The 21,590-nt window shown below is 36.7% G+C and overlaps 1 protein-coding gene across 2 annotated transcripts in view; it reads right to left on the reverse strand.

Moving 5' to 3' along the window:
• SLC35D1 (solute carrier family 35 member D1) overlaps positions 1-21,590 on the reverse strand; it is a 58,187-nt gene that overhangs the window by 15,390 nt on the left and 21,207 nt on the right. For both annotated transcript variants that reach the window (XM_050763510.1, XM_050763431.1), the window contains 2 exons: positions 9,435-9,502; positions 8,300-8,378 (listed from right to left, as the gene is read on the reverse strand). In XM_050763510.1, coding sequence (XP_050619467.1) covers positions 8,300-8,378; positions 9,435-9,502 — 147 coding nt within the window. The remainder of the gene's footprint in view (positions 1-8,299; positions 8,379-9,434; positions 9,503-21,590) is intronic.

Below are 21,590 nucleotides of genomic sequence, written 5' to 3' on the forward strand. Positions count from 1 at the left end.
CACGTGGCCAGTCTAAAAATGGCTAGAAACCCAAGATTTTGTTCCAAATGTGTCAAGCTCTTAGGAGAGTCTGTCATAAAAAGTCTCATCTACAAGGGGCTTTTGTCATCTCAACCTTTGTTGCCTGCTTAGTACGAAAAAAGTCCAATCCTATGAGGGCCTACCCACTGTCACAGATTAACAGGTCTGTGACTGGTGGGACCCCATATATTTGTGGGTTACTGGAGACCATCCATGATAATTAGAACCTTTCACTATCTGAGCCTATTCTTGGCAATACATTTTTTTTTGTGGGGGCGGGGCATGGGAACTTTGGGATAGTAGGCTCTTCTATGCCCTCTCCAAGAAAACATTTCTAAACCTAAAAAATTACATCCTGGGTTTTCCATAAAGAGACTATTAGATTGAGTCACTATTAAAATAAGTACACCATTAAAAATTCAACAGTCAAAAGATGGATCCTTTAAATTAGACTCCCAAATTAAAAGAAAAAAAAATTTTAAGAGATCTCTTATTCTAAACAATTGATGAGAAGGTCCCTTTTTTTTTTTAAAGACACATAATAGTGTCATGGTTAGTCTTAAAAATTCTCTTGACAAAATTAAAGGAGCAAAAATCTGACCTAAAACAAAGTTAAAATCCTTTGTAAGCTCACACTCCCTGCTTTAGATCCCCAGTGGGATTCACAGTAAAGGTTGCTGTACCTTATGGCTGGCAATTCACCACCACAGCCTGGGTTCAATTCCTGGTCAGAGAATCGGCCCCTTTTGGCTCAATATTCATGTGACTTTGACTTTTTGGGGTACCTATCCACCTCTTTAGAAATGCCAAGTGCATCCTTAGTTAAGTCATAACTTTGGTTAAGTCTTACTAGTTTCACTTGCGAGGGTATCTTCAATAAAAAAAATTCAAAAGGCAAAAATATCTGTTTGTCCCCCCAGCTAAAATCTGGTAATAGATTTTAAAAAGATTTTTTAAAAAGAGCTTTGTGGTTAAAAGCCAGCTTAATTAAAACCTGATGTTCAAATTATACATACATATATAATTTAAGAACATATATCCTGGAGAGAGAGAGAGAGAGAGAGAGAGAGAGAGAGAGAGAGAGAGAGAGAGAGAGAGAGAGAGAGAGATCTCCTGTTCTTAAATTTTTTTTCAGTAGACTAAAACTTTTTTTTTTAATTATTTTTTTTAAAGTTAGACTCTCATATTTTAATTCCTTTCTTAGAAATTGGGCCAGGCACAGAGGCTCACACCTGTAATCCCAGTACTTTGGGAAGCAGAGGTGAGCAAATCACTTGAACCCAGGAGTTCAAGACTAACCTGGGCAACATGGCAAAACCCTGTTTCTATAAAAAAATAAAATAAAATAAAAGTTGGCCAGGCATGGTGGCAGATGTCTGTAGTCCCAGTTACTCAGGAGGCTAAGATGGGGGGATCAATTGAGCCCGGGAGGTCGAGACTGCAGTGAGCCATGATTGTGCCACTACACTTAAGCCTGGGTAACAGAGTGAGACCCTGTCTCAAAAAATATATATTTCTCTCCCATTTACTCTTATTCCTTCCTATTCCTCCTTCCTCCGCTTTGCTGTCTTTGGTACTACATAAAAGAATCTAGAGGGGACTTCTAATGATTGAGATCCCTTAAGAAACACAAAAAAGGATGCCATCTACCCCCTTTCTTGTACTGTGGGAGAAAGTGACCTTTGTGTGTGTGATGAGTGGTGAGTCATCACCACCATAAGAGCTACAGTTTTAGAGGTGACTGGTAACAGCTGTTTACAGTAAGTGATTATTACTACAAGAGACTACTTGTTTCTTTGTGAGTTTAGATTTAAAAGATGTAGTTTAAATACTTTAAAAAATGTCTTTGTATCAAAGTACACTATACAGGCATTGCATAACCTGGTTTCATGGCATTTTTCTTTCTGGGGATGTGGGATTCAATGTAAAAGTAAAATTCTAAAGTTTTAAAGCTCTGTATGTTCTGCCTTTCAACAGTGCCTACTTTCCGCATATTTTAATTATTAGGCCCTAAAAAGTACAGATACTTCGTTGACCCTGTTCCTTAATGGGCTCTGCCCTGAGCTCAGTGATCCAGTTAAAAAACAGATTAAATTTTACAATGCCCCTCTAAATAAAATTAGTGCCCTTATAAAATCCTGTAAGTTCCTATAATTCTGTTACCTTGACATCCATTTTTAATCTTCTACTAACCATTCAAACTCCTTTTAAAAAATATAAATTCTCTCTCCATACTATAAAACATAATTTACTACCCTATTTTCTCTAAAACACAATAAGGGCTTGGGCCATGTGAGACAGATGCACTTCAATCTTTTTCACTTACAAAGACAAAGTTTAAATCCAACTTTCCTTTAAACTAGTGAGTTTTACTGGTCTTATGGCTAAAATTTTAAAACCAAAGCTATAAACTCTTTATTTGTGTCCATCTATATTTTTATATATACATGTCTATGTGTATATATACTGTCTACATATCAAATTAACTTATAAGTTAGTACTCATAAATTAAATAAGCACAAATAATTTTCAAGTTCACATGATTTTAGTAATCCTTAATAAATTAAAAGTTTAAAAATTATTAGTAAAATACAATTAAAATGTCTTCAAATTTTAAGTCAGATTTTTTTTTTGTCCTGGTTGGATTGATCAGACAGGTTTATACTGGCTCTACTAAATGTTTTAAAGTCACAGAACTGTTACTTCTATAATATTTTTAATGTTTGCTTAATTTATCTGTGAGCTTATGTCTGTAAATTTGAGACTTTAGATTCTAATGTCTAGGCAAACAACCATGGTGAGGTCTAGGGACAACACCCAGGCCCTGTCCTCCCTAGCCCAACCATGTCTCTTGGCCATACTAAGGATTAACTCTTCCAGGCATTGTGTTCACAGCTCTATTCTTTGTTTTGCACTCTACATATAGTTAAAATTACTTATTTCCTAGGTTTTTTCACTAAAAATAAGAATTACTAAGAGATACTATCATAATTAAAATACATAAACTAGATATTAAAATAAACAATTCAATATGCAAAGTATATTCAAAAAGGAAAATGTGTTTTTCATAAAGGTTATAAAAAAACATAAAAATATGTTTTTGTAAAAATAAAAAGATATTGCCTAGTATAAACATTTAAAAAGTTTTTAATTAAAAAAGTAAAAATAAATATTTTTTAAAATGTTTAAATTTAAGAGGCTATTTAAAAACATATAAAAATCTTGTGGTTAAACTAATTAAAATTAAATAGATTTATTTACAAGGTTTTATTAAAATTAACATTAATAATACCCTAATACAAAAATAAAATCTAATTTTCTCTGTTTTTTTTTTTGAGACAGGATCTCACTGTGTTGCCCAGGCTGGGGTGCACTGGTGCGATCTCAGCTAACTGCAACCTCTGCCACATGGGTTCAAGTGATTCTCCTGCCTCAGCCTCCCAAGTAGCTGGGACTACAGGTGCACGCCACCATGCTCAGCTAATTTTTATATTTTTTGGTAGAAACAGCACTTCACTGTGTTGGCCAGGCTGGTCTAAAATTCCTGGCCTCAAGTGATCCCCCTACCTTGGCCTCCCAAAGTGCTGGAATTAAAGACGTGGGCCACCAAGCCCGGGCAGTTTTCTCTTTTAAACAAATTTTTCATGTAGTATTAATAAAAACTAATTTTTAAAATTTTATTTACCTTCTAAATAAACTACAAAAAACAAAGAGGGGGAGAGGGAAAAACAGATTCAGTGTAACTCATGGTGTCTTTATTATGTCTTATAAGTCTCCACCAAGAGTAAAAGGTTTTGCTTTTTAAAATCTTTAAATTATCACATTGACTAAATAAATGATATATTTTAGTGGCCTATAATCTTGTTTTAAACCTTTGATATCTGACATATTTCCCCAAATCAAAATTTCAAATTCAGTTTTTTTTTTTTACCTCAAACTAACTTTTTAGATAATAGGGCCCCTAGAAGTCCAAGAGAAACATATTAGCCTTATTCAGTATGTTAAAATCAAATGGAAATCATTTAAAAAATGGTGCTTAACTTTCTCTGCGTTATATTTATATAAATGTGTTATTAACATATGTTCTGAATCTCTATGAGATTCCTAAAGATTTGAAATGTCTTCACATATATTATCAGTAATAATTATGATTATGTTAAATTGGTATATGCCAGTGAAATAACCAAATTTCCTTGTCAATTGTATAACTATTCTAAGACTTTTGTTGTCCATTGACAATTATTGTTTTACTTTGATTCTTCTCAAAATGCAGTTTACAATCGGGTAGAGTCCAAAATTTGCTTTTTCTTCAGAGAAATTAATAAAAAAGACCCTGATAAGTAGTTGTAAATACAGGTTTCTGGTAACTTTATTGATCAGACCATTAGACTAGGTGAAAACTTTCAGTACTCTAGTTAAAAAACTGATGTATTCATGAGGATTGCTAACCTAACATCCAGCAGAATAAGAATTAATTACATGGAATTACATTAGTAAAAGACTAAAGTAATTTTTATGACTTTAAAAAAAATGCTGTGTTTGCCAGAGTCAAAAAACTTTTTTTTCTTTTAAACTACTTATAATTTACAACAATTGAGTAAAATATACTTTGTGAACAAATTTAAAACATGTATCTTTCTAATTTCTCCAAATTTAAAAACTATTTATAAATATTCTTAACTTATCAGAATATAATTGTTTAGGTAAGTTCAATACACATCTGTTTTCTTTGTAACAGGACACAGTTAGAGACACTGGTTATTTTACCAAGGCTGTGACTAAAATAACATATTTTCAGATGCAACCAGACCACTTTAAGAAATTAAAGTTGACTTTATAAAGTCAATAAAAAGACCCTTGTCTACAGAGTTCCTTTACAAGCTTCCTGACCTGTGATAAACAAAAAATGTAACTTTCTGACAGGCCAAGGGACCTCAAGTTATTTTATGATATCAAAAGGAGAAAGATTCACCCAATTTGTTACAGGTATTAGAGTCTGGTGGCAAATCCTTGGCTTAGCTTCCTGGCCTTGAGGCTTTTAAAGGTCTAATAATCTAAGATTCCTTATTTAAAAGTTCCAACAAAACTAATCTAAAAAGAGCCTATATGGCCAATCGCTATTCTTACTACACTTTATACAAATAAGCAGGCGAAGTATAATAAGACTTAAACTTATTTTACAAATAAATTGATCCTGTATGATTTATCTTTGGTAAAAATGGGAGACTAGAGAAAAAAATATGTTTCAAATAAAACTATATATATAGCACACCTGTTTAAATTAGATTCTAGCCTCATTCACTGTTTTTATTACTTCTCTAATATTTAGACTAAAACCTAAATTCTTTCCTGGATACAGGTTTCCAAACTAACATTTTCAAATTTTTCTTCCATTTTTGACTTTAAGTCACTGCAAGTTAAAACTGTACTTTTCTTAAAGCCCTATAAACTGAAACTAGACAACTTAAACTTCAGGAAAAATCACAAGTTACACACAAACAGCCTTCATGCCTACTGATGTATACACTACTCAGAAAGTTCACTATTTCAATAGTGATTTGAACTATAATCCAGTAAAGTCTGTCAGATTGCCACTGCAATCTGAAGATACTTCAAGGATTCTACAAAACTCTATATACTACTCCAGACATTAACCTTAGTTTTTTTCTTCTGTTTCCATAAAAACACCTCCTATTAAAGATCTGTTTGCCTTCATCATACATAGAGGCCTAGTGTATCTACAATGCCACCTCCTAAAATGGGACACAAATGTTTAAACTAATCCATTCTTAGGACTATGACCAAAAAAAGATATGGGACAATGTATTTAAATTTACTCTTTTCTGCTTACCTAAATTTGTTTTCTCACTTCTTTGTCTATCTCAAATGACCTCTGGCCCAAATAGCTTTTAATATATAAAACTTTTGGAAGTTTTAAAGTGAGGACTGAAGGAAATTAAAATATTTTACCCCAAAATATATTTCTCTATTTCTCACAGGCCTCTAGATTAGGCCTATGAGACACAAAGTAAAATGACACAGTGAAAAAGGCCAAAAAGAAACTTCAAAATTATTTTTCTAATAAAACACCCTTTGAGAGAACCTTCAAAATTATGTCAGCCTCGAAGACAGGAGGTTGCCTTAGAAAGGATTTTCCTATTATTTGAAGGGACATAATAAAATTAAGTATCATGTAACAATAAACAAGGCTAGCAGACCAACTTAGGAAAGTGTATAATAGGACCTCATTTGAATACAGAGATCCAGGGCTTAATTATGTAAGTTGCCCAAGGAACTTCAGAAATGAAGGGGAAAGAATCCAACCCATGCCGCTCGAAATCAGAAGTTGGAAAACCTGTAGGTATATATTAGGGTATCCTAAGCAAGGCTGGCTATCAAGAAAAGACACCAACGTCTTCAAAAAAGAAATTATCAGGAAGCAGAGAAGAGTCACAATAGGTCAAAACTAAGACTGCAATTCTCAAACTTTAGTATACCTGACAACTGCCTGGCAACCTTGTTAAACATAAACATTTCTAAGCTTTACTCTAGAGATTCTGACTGAGTCTATCTGGGTAGGCCTTGGAATTTCTACTTTTAACGAGTTATCCTAAGTGATTTTCCCACCATCCTGAAGAGAAAAAGGAATGCTGACCCTAAGGATTTGCAGGGGATTCTCAAGCACAGAAGGAAGCTTAAAGCCTCTTGTAGGAGGAATGGCTGAGCTAAATGGGTTATGACTGGGACGCTAATGACAGAAGCTCCACTGTGTCCTGTGAGACTTCGACCCTGCAAGGGTATCAGCGATTCCCATCTGTCCGCATGTGCAAGCCATCCTTCAACAGTGATACCCTGCACCAGTAGGAAGCAAGAGCAGTAGTAAACTAATCAGACAATTCAGTTTTTGCCTCCCTGTGGAGTTTGTAAGTAAAATTAAACACCCTGGAATGAGTAAATCCATGGAGTTCTTGGACTACTGTGAGGAGAAACATGTATTAAAAGGAAAGTATAAACTTTATGTAAGCAAGAATGACTATTTGTATCCCATGTTGATAACAATAAAGTACACTAAGAAATTCCAGGCAAATAGGTTTACTTATTAAAATTAAACATAGGCTTTCCTGCATCATCCCTCTCCTTAGCTAAAAACATGGCCTATTTCTCACATTCTCACTGCTCTTATACTGAAGAGGCAAGCCATCCACTTTACAAAACCAAAACACAGCCAGAGCTAATTTCGGGGAGGGGCCTAAAGCTGTCTCAGTCAGCCTGGCATATGGAATGTCTCTAGCTTTCGAAACAAATTCACACTGTTGACCTGTTATATAATTTGGAATTCTATTCACAACAAACAGTCCAATTTCATGATTTGAAACCACAGACTTTCTGGAGTTTTAACCCAATCTAGTTTCTAAAATGAGATCAGGTGGGCACCACTCTATTGAAACTACAAAGATAAACAGCAGAGCAGTAAAAACTTGACCTCTGAAACCCCTTCCCTCACTGAGTACTGGGGCATCAGAAAGGAAGGCACAAGGGTAATGGCCCTCTTTTCCCCAAACATTAAGGATCTACATCTCTCGGTCTTGCCTTTTTAAGGAAGCAGGCCCACTTGGCTAATTCATTTGGAATTCAGACAAGCTCGGCCTCTTGAATCATAAAGCACTGGAATCACAGAGTCAGATGGAAGAGGCCTCAGGCTTCAAGCTACCAACTTTAGCTCAATATTCGAGTCAACTTGGTTCTCCTGGCTGAAGACAAATTAGTCTCCCTCAAATAAAATGGATCAGAAGGAAATGAGATCACTGAAAATGTCAGACGCAGCTTTCAAAAGTGAGCCATTTAAGGTTTGGCTCAGGCATAGGAAAACTCTCCCGATTAGTTTCTGGCCAGCATCCTTTCCCTACAAAACAGCCAGATCTCAGTGAGGCAGAGAACACAGTAGTTCTCACTGGGGGTTAAACGGACAGGCTTATCATTACCAAGCTATTAACCTGCCCTGTCAGAAACAGACCTAATTCTATTCCTTCCTCTATTCAGATAGTACATTTTCCTTTTCCCATGCTCTTCGGAGCTAAGCTGCCTCCAAGTAGAGACTATGCCCTCCCTGCATTCTTAAAGACTGTTTCAGAAACTATCACCACAATTTGTCAAACTAAGACAGTTATGTGAGGAAATAACGATTTGGGTCTTAAGGCCATCGCCAGACTCTTATCTTAAAGGAACAATTTTCAAATAACGCAGGTACCAAAAAGATAACAGTAGTTTTTCTACTTACCTTAATACAGCCAACTATTGTAGTTGTAAGAGCAGAATTATACTGCGTGCAGAGTACTGTGGCGTACATTAAGATAAACCTAGAATGAAGGAAGAGGTATAAAATCCAGTTTCTTACTTTATAGTAATCTCTAGCTAAGATAAACAATCAGTGTTGGCCAGGCCAGCACATTCTAGTCACTGACCAGCTATGAATTTTCCCCACCTCACTGCTTGTTATACTGCAGCTTCAGAATTTTTAAAATTTCACTAAAGAGAAACACATTCATCTCCTTACCAAGTATTTTTCCTTGCTGCCCTCATCAAAACCCTGCACCATCTCTTACAATCATGACTTTTTATAGATCACGCTTCCTACTAATACGCCTAAGCCAGACAGAAAGCTCAGAGCTCACAGACCCTAAAACGCAGTTGTGCACCTTCCAGAAGGACAACATGTCCTCTGGGCCAGATGGAGGCAAGAGAGATCCTTAAATATTGAGGAAAACCAAATTAAAACTACTTTAAGAGGAGATACAAAGCCTCTGATTTACACTGAGGCTTCTGAGCCTGACTTAGTACCAAGGCATCAGGTCAACTTTATTTTGAAGCACCTGCTCACTGTGTGCCAGATCCAGTCACAAATAGCAACTAAACTGACTAGCTGAGGAAAAAAAAACACATTAGAGAAACATGGAGGTGAGGAGAAGAGGCATGTTTGCAGGTATCCTCTCATCCTCTACATATTCTCTTCTATGAAGAAGAAAACATAGTAAAGAGGGGTCAAACTGCCCCAAATTCAAATGCTGCCACTGCCACCTACAAACTGTGCAAATTTAGACAATTTACTAAAGTTCTATCTGTCAAATGGTCAGTATAGAGATAAAACTATATAATGCATGTTGAAATATGATGGTGCTTACTAAACAGCAGGTTATCAGGTAAACTGTTTCTTTTCTTCATCCTTCTAAGGTATCGATTCAGTAGCCCTAAGAGCACATTCCCAAGGGCTATGAAACCACCTGTATCTGGAGGCTTAATTATCCTAGGCTGACACACTCAGGAGACCTAAAAAGATACTGAGAAATGAGGCACGCAAATTTCTCTAACCTATTTCTTTAGGAAAACTATCTGCTAACAAGGTAGCAAAGGCTTACCCCATCACACAGGAGAGGGTGAACTGCAGAAGAAAGAGGGTGTCGGCCCAGCCTTCAAACTCCACAGCCTGCAACACACAAGAAAGCATTAAATTTTAGACCAGGCCTTCAAAATCAGCTATCCCGTTTTAATGTAAATCCTTCTATGAGTCTGCCTCCAACACAGACACAGACACAGACACAGACACAGAGACACACACACACACACACACACACACACACACACACACACACAGGTATACGTTTCCCTGAATTACTGCAAGGATAGAGAGTGATGTTCAAAGATTTCATGTATACAGAGTTGAACTAGTAAGTCGTTTCATAAGATTTTCTCTCATCCAAAATGTAATGTGGGGATTTTATACTTCTCACTATTGGTGCAAAGAAACTGACATTTCCGTGAAGGCACAAGCCATATCTGGCTAATCTTAGTTCTTTCAGACGGCTATTAATGTGCTAGTACTAAAGGCTTTCTCAAACATCAAAACATGTTTCCTTTCTGTAACAGGTGAAAGCTTAAATACGGCCTTACTTATACAAATTCAGCTGAGGTCTATTCAAGGAGAATTAAAGTTTTAAAACTGTTAATTCTAAAAACAAGGTATTTTGTGGTGGTGGTGGTGGTGTTGTCTGTGTTAAGCCAAAAGGAAAGGAATAAACGGAAATGAAAGGGCACACTGATAATCTCATCTCTTGTCCAAGAGGAATGGATTCTCAAGTACCTAGTTGTTTTTGCAATAGGAGTTTGATAAGCAAATGTGAGAAACATTCCACCTTTTATCTCTGCCAACCTGTCCAGCTTCAACGTTTGCTACTTCCACATAAACCTCATGACACCAGGGCTCCAACAATACCAGGCTCCCTGTGGCTTATAAAACATAACATACACTTTCCTACTTGCATGCCTTTGCCTGGAATGTCCTTCCCCTCAACATTCGTCTGACTCCTGTTCATCCATCAAATTAAAACTCAAGGCTCCCTTGTGGGGCCTTCCCTGATCAAATACTCCTTCCTTTGTGCCTCAGCACTCCTCCCTAGAGTTCTTGTCCCTTTGACCTGTAAATCTTTCCATACCATGTCCACAGACTGAGCTCCCTGGAGGACCCACATCACATTTATCCTAACAGGGCATAGACAGTTTGTTTATAGTTCTTTGTTGAGGTAGAATACATGAAAAATAAACTAATTTTATGTGTTCAATTCAATGAGTAGTCACAAATGTATAATCATGTAACCATCATTGCAATCATGATAAAGAAATCAACTCCTTCCAAAGTTCCCTCCTCCCCATTGACAGTCAATCTCCCCTCCATTTCAAGCCCCTGGCAACCTCTGATCTACTTTCTGTTACTATAACTTCACTGTTCAACAATTTCCTACAAGTGGAATTGTATACCATGTACTCTTGTGTCTTCCTTCTCTTTCACTTGGCATTATGCTCCTAGGACTCATTCATCCTATGTATGTATCAGTAATTCATTCACTTTTATTGCCAATTAGTATTCTATATTCTATCTTGTGGGTATACCACAATTTGTTTATCCAAACACCAGGTAATGGACATTTATTTGAGTTATTTCCACAAGTTATTATGAACCTTTGAACCTTAGGTTACAAGTCTCCCAATTGACATGTTTTTCTTTATCTTGGGTAAATAGCTAGAAAATGGGATTGCTGGTTCATTTGGTTAGGTGTATCTTTAACTTCGTAAAAAACTGTCAAACTGTCTTCCAAAGTAGCTACACAACTTTGTATTCTCACTAGCAGTATAAGAGAGTTCCCACTGCCCTATATTCTCACCAACACTTGGAACTGTTAGAGGCCATTCTAACAAGTGGGTAAATGGTATTTTGTAATTTTAATTTGCATTTCCCTAAAGACTATCAAGTTGAGTATCTTTTAATGTGGTTCTTTGACATCAGCATTTCTTCTTCAGTGAAGTATCTAAACCTTTTGCCAACTTTTTTTTTTTGAGACAGAGTCTCGCCCTGTCTCCCAGGCTGGAGTACAGTGGTGCGATCTCAGTTCACTGCAACCTCCGCCTCCCAGATTCAAGCGATTCTCCTGCCTCCGCCTCTCAAGGAGCTGGGATCACAGGCACGTGCCACCACACCCAGCTAATTTTTGTATTTTTAGTAGAGGCAGGGTTTCACTATGTTGGCCAGGCTGGTCATGAACTCCTGACTTCAAGTGATCCCCTTGCCCTAGCCTCCCAAAGTGCAGGATTACAGAGGTGAGCCACCACCCTGGCCGCTTTTGCCAAATTTTTATTCACATTATTTGTCTTCTTATGATTGAGTTGCACAAGTTTTGAAAAATATATTCTGGATAAAACTCCTTAATCATATATATGTTATGCTACACATACACACATACATCAAATACAAATATTTTTTTCCCAGTCTGTGACTCACCTTCCATTTTCTTTTTTATTTCTTTAAGACAGATTCTCACTATGTCGCCCAGGCTGGAGTGCAATGGCACGATCTCGGGTCACTGCAACCTCCGCCTCCTGGTTCAAGTGATTCTCCTGCCTCAGCCTTCCCAGTAGCTGGGATTAAGGCGCATGCCACCATACCCAGCTAATTTTTGTATTTTTTAGTAGAGATGGGGTTTTGCCATGTTGGCTAGGCTAGTCCTGAACTCCTGACCTCAAGTGATCTGCCCGCCTCAGCCTCCCAAAGTGCTAGGATTACAGGCGTGAGCCACTGCACCTGGCCTCACCTTGCATTTTCTTAATAGTGTCTTTTGAAGAGCAAAAAATGTTAATGTTGATGTAGTCTTAAGATCAATATTATCTTTTATAATTCTTGCTTATAACTTTTTAATGAGACGTGGGTGTAACCAAAAGTCAAAGATTTTCTCCTATCTTTTCTTCTAGTTTTATGGTTTTAGCTTTTACAGTTAGGTCTATGATCCTTTTAATATTAGTTTGCTACAGCTGCCATAACAAAGCACCACAAAACTGAGTAGCTTAAATGGCAGAAATTTGTTGCCTCACAGTTCTGCAGGCTAGAAGTCCAAGATCGAAGTGTCTACAGGGTTGGCTCCTTCTAAGAACTGAGAGAATCTTTTTCTTGCCTCTCCCCTAGCTTCTAGTGGTTTGTTGGCAATCTTTGGTATTTTTTAGCTTGTAGAGGTGTCACCCTGATGTCTAACTTCATGTTCACATGGTGTTCTCCCTCTGTGCATACCTGTGTCTTAATTTCCCAACCCCCCGCCCCCACCACTGGCCCTTTTTTTTTAGGCAAGGTCTTGCTTTGTCAACCAGTCTGGAGTATAGTGGCATGATCATGGCTCACAGCATCCTTGAACTCCGGGACTCAAATAATCCTTCCACCTCAGCCTCCTGAATAGCGAGGACTACAGGGGTATACCACTGTACTTGGCTACTATTTTTTAAATTCTTTTGTAGAGACAGGGTCTTGCTTTGTTGACCAGGTTGGTCTCAAACTTCTGGCCTCAAGTGATCCTTCCACCGTGGCCTCTCAAAGCACTAGAATTATAGGTGCGAGCCACCCTGCTGGCCCTTGATTTCCCTTTTTAGTAACAACACCAGTCATATTGAATTAGAGACCCACCCTACTCCAGTATTACCTGATCCTAACTAATTACACTTCAATCATCCCATTTCAAAATACGATTATATTGTGAGGTACTAGGGGTTAGGACTTCAATATATGAATCTGGAAGGGGAGGGACACAATTTAACCTATAACACTTTTCCTGATAAATGTTTGTATATTCCACAAGGTCATAGTCAAGGTTCACTATTTTGCATACAGACGTCAAATTGTTCTACCAACATTTGTTAAAGACATTATCTTTTCCTCATTGATTTATTTTCACACCTTTGACAAAAATGATTGCCCACATGATATATTTCTATTTCTAGATTCTCTGTTCTATTTCACCGGTCTGTCTACTCTTAATCCAATATCACAGTGTCCTGATTACTGAAGCTTTATAAGAAGTGTTGAAATCAAGTAGGATAAATCCTCTAAAACTGTTATTTTTGAAAACTGATTTGACTATACTAAGTCCTTTGCCATTCCACATAAATTTTAAAATCTGCTTGTCAATTTCTACAAAAATCTTCCAACAGAGTTGGGGTGGTGTTGAATCTATAGATGAATTTGGTAAAAACTGACAAATTACTATCAAAACACCTAATTAATAAACATAAAAATCACTTATTTAGGTCTTTTAAAATTTATCTCACTAGTGTTTTGTAGTTTTCAGCATACAGGAAACATACTGTGCTAAATTAATCCCCAACTACTTTATAATCTGAAGGTATTACAAATGGTATTTTTTACTTAGCTTCCCAGTGTTCACTGCTATTGTATGGAGCTACAGTTAATTTTTGCATAATGACCTTGTACTGTGCAAACTTGGTAATTAGTTTCAATCACTTTTTTCTAGATTCTTTAAGATTTTCTACATATATCATGTTTTTAATACACACAGTTTTGGTTCTTCCTTTCAAACCTATATTATACAGATGAAGTTCTACAACATAACACTGAATAGAACACTATATGAGCGCAGACATCCTCGCCTTGTTCTCAAATCTTAGTGAAAAGTATTCAGTCTTTCTTTCACCATTAAATATGTTAGCAATAGATTCTTTGGTAGATGTCCTTTATTAAACTGAGAAAGTTCCCTACTATTCCTAGTTTATTGAGAATTTCACACTCACGAGTGGATGTCACATTTTGTCAAACAGGTTTTCTGCATCTATTATAGTTCTACTATATTCTTGTTAATATGGTAAGCCGCACTGACTGATTTTCAAATGTTAAACTAACCTTAATTCCTGAGATAAACACAATATGGTCATGATATACTGCCCTTTTAATATATTGCTGGATTTTTTTGTACTGTACTTTCTCCCCCCTTGTAATGTTTTTGTCAGATTTTGGCAGAAGGTAATCCTAGCCATATAAAATCAACAAGGAAGTGTTCTATCTTCTGTTTTCTGGAAGAATTTATGTAGAATTATTATTATTTCTTCCTTAAATTTTTTGTCAAATTCTCCAGTGAAGCAATCAGGGCCTGAAATTTTATGTAGAGGAAAGTTTTTAACTACAAATTCAATTTCTTTAACATAAGTAGAGCTATAATAGCCCTATTATTAATTAAAACTTATGACTAATTTCAATTAAACAGAACTATTTAATGACTGTATTAGTCTCTTCTCATGCTGCTATAAAGGAATACCTGAGACTGGGTAATTTGTAAAGGAAAGAGGTTTAATTGACTCAGCTCCGCATGGCTGGGGAGGCCTCCGGAAACTTACAATCATGGTGGAAGGCACCTCTTCACAGGGTGGCAAGAATGAGTGCCCAGCAAAGGGGGAAGATCCTCATAAAATCATCAGATCTTGTAAGAGCTAACCCACTATCTTGAGAACAGGATGGGGGAAACTGCCCCCCCATGATTCAATTATCTCCACCTGGTCCCTCCCATGACACATGGGGATTATGGAAACTACAATTCAAGATGAGATTTGGGTGGGAACACAACCAAACCGTATCAATTCCTTACTAGAATAGAGCTATTCATATGCTACCTATTTCTTCTTGAGTGAGCTTTAGGTACACAGTTTGTCTTTTCCAAGAATCTATTTTATCTCAGTTGTCAAGTTTATTGGCATAATATTGTTCAAAATATTCCCTTACTACTCTTCTAAAATATACCTGCTCTGTAATGAGGTCCTTCTTTCATTTCTGATATTGCTAATTTATGTAAACTCACTTTTTGGTCTGATCAATTGGTTATGAATTAGCAATTTTATTAATCTTTTTTTTTTATAAAAAAAATCCCAGCTTTTAGTTTCATTGGTTTTCATTGCATGATTTCTATTCTTATCTTACAATCTTACATTTCTTATGTTTATTTTGGATTTAATTTTCTAGTTTCCTTTTTCTTTTTTCTTTTTTTCATTTTTAAAAGACAGGTCTCACTGTATTGCCCAAGCTGGCTGTGAACTCCTGACCTCAAGTAATCTCCCTACCTCAGGCTCCCAAAGCATTAGAATTACAGGCATGAGCCACCTCGCCCCAGCTACTTTCTTAAGACAGAGGCTTAGATCACTCATTTTAGACCTTTCTTCTTTTCTAAAATAAGCATTTAGGGATTTAATTCATAGAATTAATTTTACAGATTTCCCTCTATATACTGCTTTGGCTACATTCCAGAAATTTTCCTATGTTGTATTTTTTTGTTGTTTTTTGAGACAGGCACAAAAACAGCCAGGGTCTGTTGCCCAGGCTGGAGTGCAGTGGTGCTATCTTGGCTCACTGCAACCTCTGCCTCCTGAATTCGAGTGATTCTATTGCTTCCCAAGTAGCTAGGATTACAGGTGTGTGCCACCACACCTGGCTAATTTTTGTATTTTTAGTAGACACAAGGTTTTGCCATGTTGACCTGGCTGGTCTCAAACTCCTGACATCAAGTGATCCACCTGCCTCGGTCTCTCAAAGTGCTGCAATTACAGGAGTGAGCCACCACGCCCAGCCACTATGTTGTGCTTTGATTTTCATTCAGTTCAAAATATTTTCTAATTTTCTTTGTGATTTCTCTTCATCTATGAATTATTTAGAGGTGTGCTAATTTGCAAATATTTGGGGATTTTCCAAATATCTTTATGCCATTAATTTCTACCTTAATATTGTTCTGGTCAGGGAATATGCTTTGTATGGTTTCAATTCTTTTAAACTATTAAGACTGCTTTTATGGCCTAGAATATAGTTTATCTTGGTATATACCCAATGTGCACTTGAAAAGAACGTATACTCTGCTGTTGTTGAATGGAATGTTCTTTAATGGAATGTTCTTTAATGTCAAGTAGATTAAGCTTGCTGACAGTATTATCCAAGTCTTCCATACTTTACTGACTTTCAGTTTCACTGTTTTATCAATTACTGAGTTAAAAATATTAAGATCCCAATTGCAATTGTGGGTTGGTCTATTTCTCCTTTCTGTTCTATCAGTTTTCACTTCACATATTTTTGGAGCTCTCTCATCAAGAATATACACACTTAGGGCCATTATGTCCTTTTGAGGAGTTAATCCATTTTATCATTAAGAAATGTTCCTCTTTATTGTACAGTTTCCTTTACATTCTATGTTTATTGAGCTCCTTGTATGTGTGCCTTTAAAGTTTTCATTAAATTTTGGGGGAAAAAAATGTCTGCCCCCACTCTTTATAGACTTTTTGATATTGCCCCACAGGTCACTAATACTGTGTTCATTTGCTTTACCATGTTTTTTCCTCTATACACTTCATTTGGACAGTTTCTATTATTTCTTTAATGCACTGATCTTTTCTTCTAATCTGTTAATTCCTTCCACTTTATTTTTCAATTCAGATATTTTTCAACCCTAAAAGTTCCAATTGAGTCTTTTTTATAGCTTTCTTTTCTCTTCTCATCCTTTCTTAACAATCCTTTACAGCCTGTCATCGAAAGACTGAAAAATGTTGTTTGATAAATGTTTGATTTTCTAGTACCTTAATGCAGGAAGGTAAACCCTGTCCGTGTTATTCCATCATGGCTAGGAAATGAAAGACCACATTCAGTTCCTGATTTGAATTATAACCCTGTACCAAAAGATGCTTCTACTAGCAAGCTTTAGCCAAAAACCCAAGTTGCACATTAGCATCTTTCCTGCCAAACTCATCAGAAGACTAAATGCTACTTTTATCAGGTTCCTTACTAAGTATGTGTACATATATGGACATCTTTATGTACATGACTGTCTCTCCAGACAGACACTGCAAATACCTTGATGATTTATCTTTGTATCCATGGTATTTAACAAAGTGATCAGAAAATAGTAGGTGTTTAATAACTGTTTGCTGGATGAATGGAAGATATGAGAACTCATGCATACAATCTCATGCTACGCTCTTTCATACCTGTAAATACAACCTCCTCTCTGATGAAAAATCAGTAAAGCACAATAAACTCACCTAGGACTCAGGAGACCAGCTTCTGCTAGCAGGACTATTTCCTTGGGAGCAGGAAATGTGTCATATGTCATTTCTGCAAAGTTCCATGCACTTAGAAGCGCTAAGCACATATACTAGCGGTAGTGGATTAAACATCCATGATCTGTGGCCCAGCATCATTTTCTACATACAGATGAGGTGAACTTTGCTTTTTTTGTTTTCCAGTATCTGACCCCTCTGAACTTTGCTTTTTAATACACCCACACACCTGCTTGTACATGCTAACTGTATTTAAGTTGAATGTTAAATCTACATAATTTGTTTTTTAAAAACCCATTTTATTTCACATTTATCTGAAACTTGACCAGAATCTCAAGTATGTTTACATTTTAATTGTTCACATTTTAACTGTTTCTTATACTATCAGTTTGCCCTGTTTCCTGCCCCCACCCCCCCCGGCTTTATTAAGGTATAGTTAACAAAATATATAATTTTAACTTTTCTTCTAATAATTAAAGGTCATCTGAACTGCATATAACTCATTAAATTTGCACTGTTTGTTTTGTTTGTTTGTTTTTGTTTTTGTTTTTTCTTTGAACAGAGAAGGCATAACCCAGTAAACGAACACTTAGGCAATGGAAAGGTTATGTATACCCTGCAGGAAAAGCCACTGTACCTAGAAAGGTAGGAGGACCGGGATTCAGAAGCCTGGTGTCTTTTACCACCTCACCACTGCTTCATTATGCTAGACTGAGCTTCTGTAAGGGAGAACTGCACGGGTATTAAGGCTTCTTCCAGTTGTGACAAGAGTATTAGATCAGCTTGAAAAGCAGAGACTTTATTTACCCAAGCTAAAACACATAAAAGAAATCTCAGCCCTAAAACCTTTCCTCCAACTCTAAGTTATCTTCCTTTCCTGGCTAAGCTATTCTTTTACCCCGAAGTCATTAAGAATAGAGAATAAGTTGCTGTAAGGGACAAAGATAATTCTCTGAACCTTAGTTTCTACATAGGTAAAAAGATGAATAATAAGGCCTCACCTACAGAGTGATCAGAATTACAAAAAAATATGGATACAATTGCTGACATGGAGGGAATCTGGCTCAATAAATGATGTCAGCTACTATATATAATCATTACTTTTAAATTTTTTTATCAGTGACTTAATCAGTGGTCAGTAATCAGAATTATTTGGCAAAGACCTCAAATAAACCTCTCATAAACCTAAGTTTCTTCTCTCCTTTAGCTCTAAATATCTCCTCTGCTTTCGGTGTATGATTCTGACATCTATTAAGTCCCGCGTGCCAGGCCCCAGGCAGGCTTTGGGGCACTACGCTAAAGAAGAATATTCTCTATTCTTAATGAGTTCGGGGTAAAAAAATAACTTAGCCAGGAAAGGAAGATAACTTAGAGTTGGATTATCAGGTTTCCTGATAATCAAGGAGCAAATGATAAAATAAAAAAATTAAAAACAAAAAAGTGCTGCCATACATTTTTGGAGTGCTTTATGGTTTACCAAGTGCTTCTGCATATATCATGTCATTTAATTGCCATGACAATCCTGTGGGAGAGAAAGGCCAGATCTTATTATACCCAGAAGACAGGTGACTTACTTTAGGTCACACAGGTTGTATACGGTGAACATGAGTCTACATATGCTAAGCCCCAAGGCTCTCTACACTGAATGTTACATTTGATTCAGAAAAATGCACCAAATATATACTGCACAGTCTCCTTTGGGGACATAATAATGACATCTTCAGGATATTAAAATCTCATGGATATTAAATCTCATGGATATGATTCCATTCAGATAAAATTCAAAAACAGAAAAATAATTCTCATGGGATTTTTTTTTTATTTCTCTAAGTATTTGGCCTGTCTCTGGAGAAAGTCAGTCTATGGCACAAGCACACTGTTGCATTCCTCTGCTTTGCCACAGGAATAGATCTTTGGCTGCAACGAAAGCAGCAGCAGCCATTTGAAAGTACAGCTGTAGGAAAAACAGAACGCTGGCAGTCCCTACAGTGCAAACGAGCCCATTCTCCCTGCCATAAAGATAGCATTAAAAATAAAAAATAAAAACTACTGCTTATTAAGTGCCTATTATGTACCAGGCTCAGAAACATTCAGTAACATGTCCAAAATATCTACCTAGTAAGTACCTGTTCAGCTCCATAGCCTATAGTCTTTCCATCTGTACTGCTGGAAAAAAACAAAGGCAAGGCAACAACATGTTCTCAATTTTTTTTTTTTTTTCCTTTATGGCTCCACATGGTTACCAATCAGTGAGTCAAATAGCAGGAGTTCTAATTCTAACCGCCATTAACTTTCTGTGTGGCCATGATAGTTATTTAACATCAGTGAGACTCTACCTGTATTACCAATGTAGAAAACAGTCTGCTCTATATCTGCCTCCTGTGAGGATCAACAGAGAGACTGAAATGCAGACACTTTAAATGTATACAGAATTTACATACAGAAGAGATTATTCACTTAAACTTCCACCACTGTTATCTCTTGGTGGTAGATTTGTAAGTGGATTTTTTATTCTCCCTAAGATAGGAAACAGAAGGCACGGTGAACATATATTTTGTTAATCAGGAAAAAAAAAAAAACATTTAAAACAAAACAAAACTTTTGCTTCTAGAGAAAGCTCTGATAAAGAGCCACTGCGAAGAGAATGACCTACCTGGTCATTCTGTGTGTGACACAGAACTAAAGAGTCTCTCCGCCACAAGGCCTGGAATCTTCAGTCTTAGCTGACTGGTAACTGTGATTACAGATTTAATATACAAAGATGCTTTCTTAGGCTTTCCTTCTGTTTTGAATAAAGTCTTTAGTGCTACAGGTGCCAGGAGTATAATGTAAATACCCCAGGAGTGAAAACAATATCCCATAATCAAAGGGAGACAGCAAATGTTATATGGACCTACCACTACCTATAACTATGCTTTTTTAAAAAAAAATTTTTTTAATTGTTAATTTTGTGGGTACATGGTAGGTGTATATATTTATGGGTGGAGGCTATTTTGATACAGGTATGCAATGTGTAATAATCACATCAGGGGTTGGGCTCGGTGGCTCACACCTGTAATCCCGGCACTTTGGGAGGCCGAGGCAGTCGAATCACCTGAGGTCAGGCGTTCAAGACCAGCCTGACCAACATGGAGAAACCCTGTCTCTACTAAAAATACAAAAATTAGCTGGACATGGTGGCATGCACCTGTAATCCCAGCTACTCAGGAAGCTGAGGCAGGACAATCACTTGAACCCAGGAGGCAGAGGTTGCAGTGAGCCAAGATCACACCATTGCACTCCAGCCTGGGCAACAAGAGGGAAACTCCGTCTCAAAATAATAATAATAAATCACATCAGGGTAAATGGGGTATCCATCCCCTCAAGCATTTATCCTTTGTATTACAAACAATCCAATTATACTCTTTTAGTTATATTTTGAAATGTACAATTATTTTGTTGTGCTACCAAATACTAAGTCTTATTTTTTCTAACCATTTTTTGTACCTCTTAACCCTTCCAGCTTTCCTCCCACACCACCCACCCCCTTCCAACTACCCTTGCCAGCCTCTGGTAAACCACGTACTCTCTATCTCCACCAGATCAATTGTTCTAATGTTTAGTTCCCACAAATAAGTGAGAACATGTGAAGCTTGTCTTTCTGTGCCTGCCTTATTTTGCTTAACGTAATGACCTCCAGTTCCATCCATGTTGTTGTGAATGTCAGCATCTCCTTTTTTATGGCTGAATAGTACTCCATTGTTTATATGTACCACATTTTCTTTATCCATTCATCTGCTGATGGACACTTGAGTTGCTTGCATATCTTGGCTACTGTGAACAGTGCTACAATAAAAATGGGGGTATCTCCTCGATATACTGATTTCCTTTCTTTTGGGTTTTACCCAGCAGTGGTATTGCTAGACTATATGATAGCTGCATTTTTAGTTTTTTGAGGAACCTCCAAACTGTTCTCCATAGTGTTTGTACTAATTTACATTCCTACCAAGAGTGTATGAGGGTTCCCTTTTATCCACACCCTTAGCAGCATTTGTTATTGCCTGACTTTTGGATAAAAGCCTTTTTAACTAAGGTGAGATGATATCTCATTGTAGTTTTAGTTTGCATTTCTCTGATCATCAACAATGTTTAGCACCTTTTGTATATGACTGTTTGCCATC

This window comes from Macaca thibetana, chromosome 1, assembly GCF_024542745.1.
Source record: "Macaca thibetana thibetana isolate TM-01 chromosome 1, ASM2454274v1, whole genome shotgun sequence".
In the NCBI taxonomy this organism is placed as follows: domain Eukaryota; kingdom Metazoa; phylum Chordata; class Mammalia; order Primates; family Cercopithecidae; genus Macaca; species Macaca thibetana.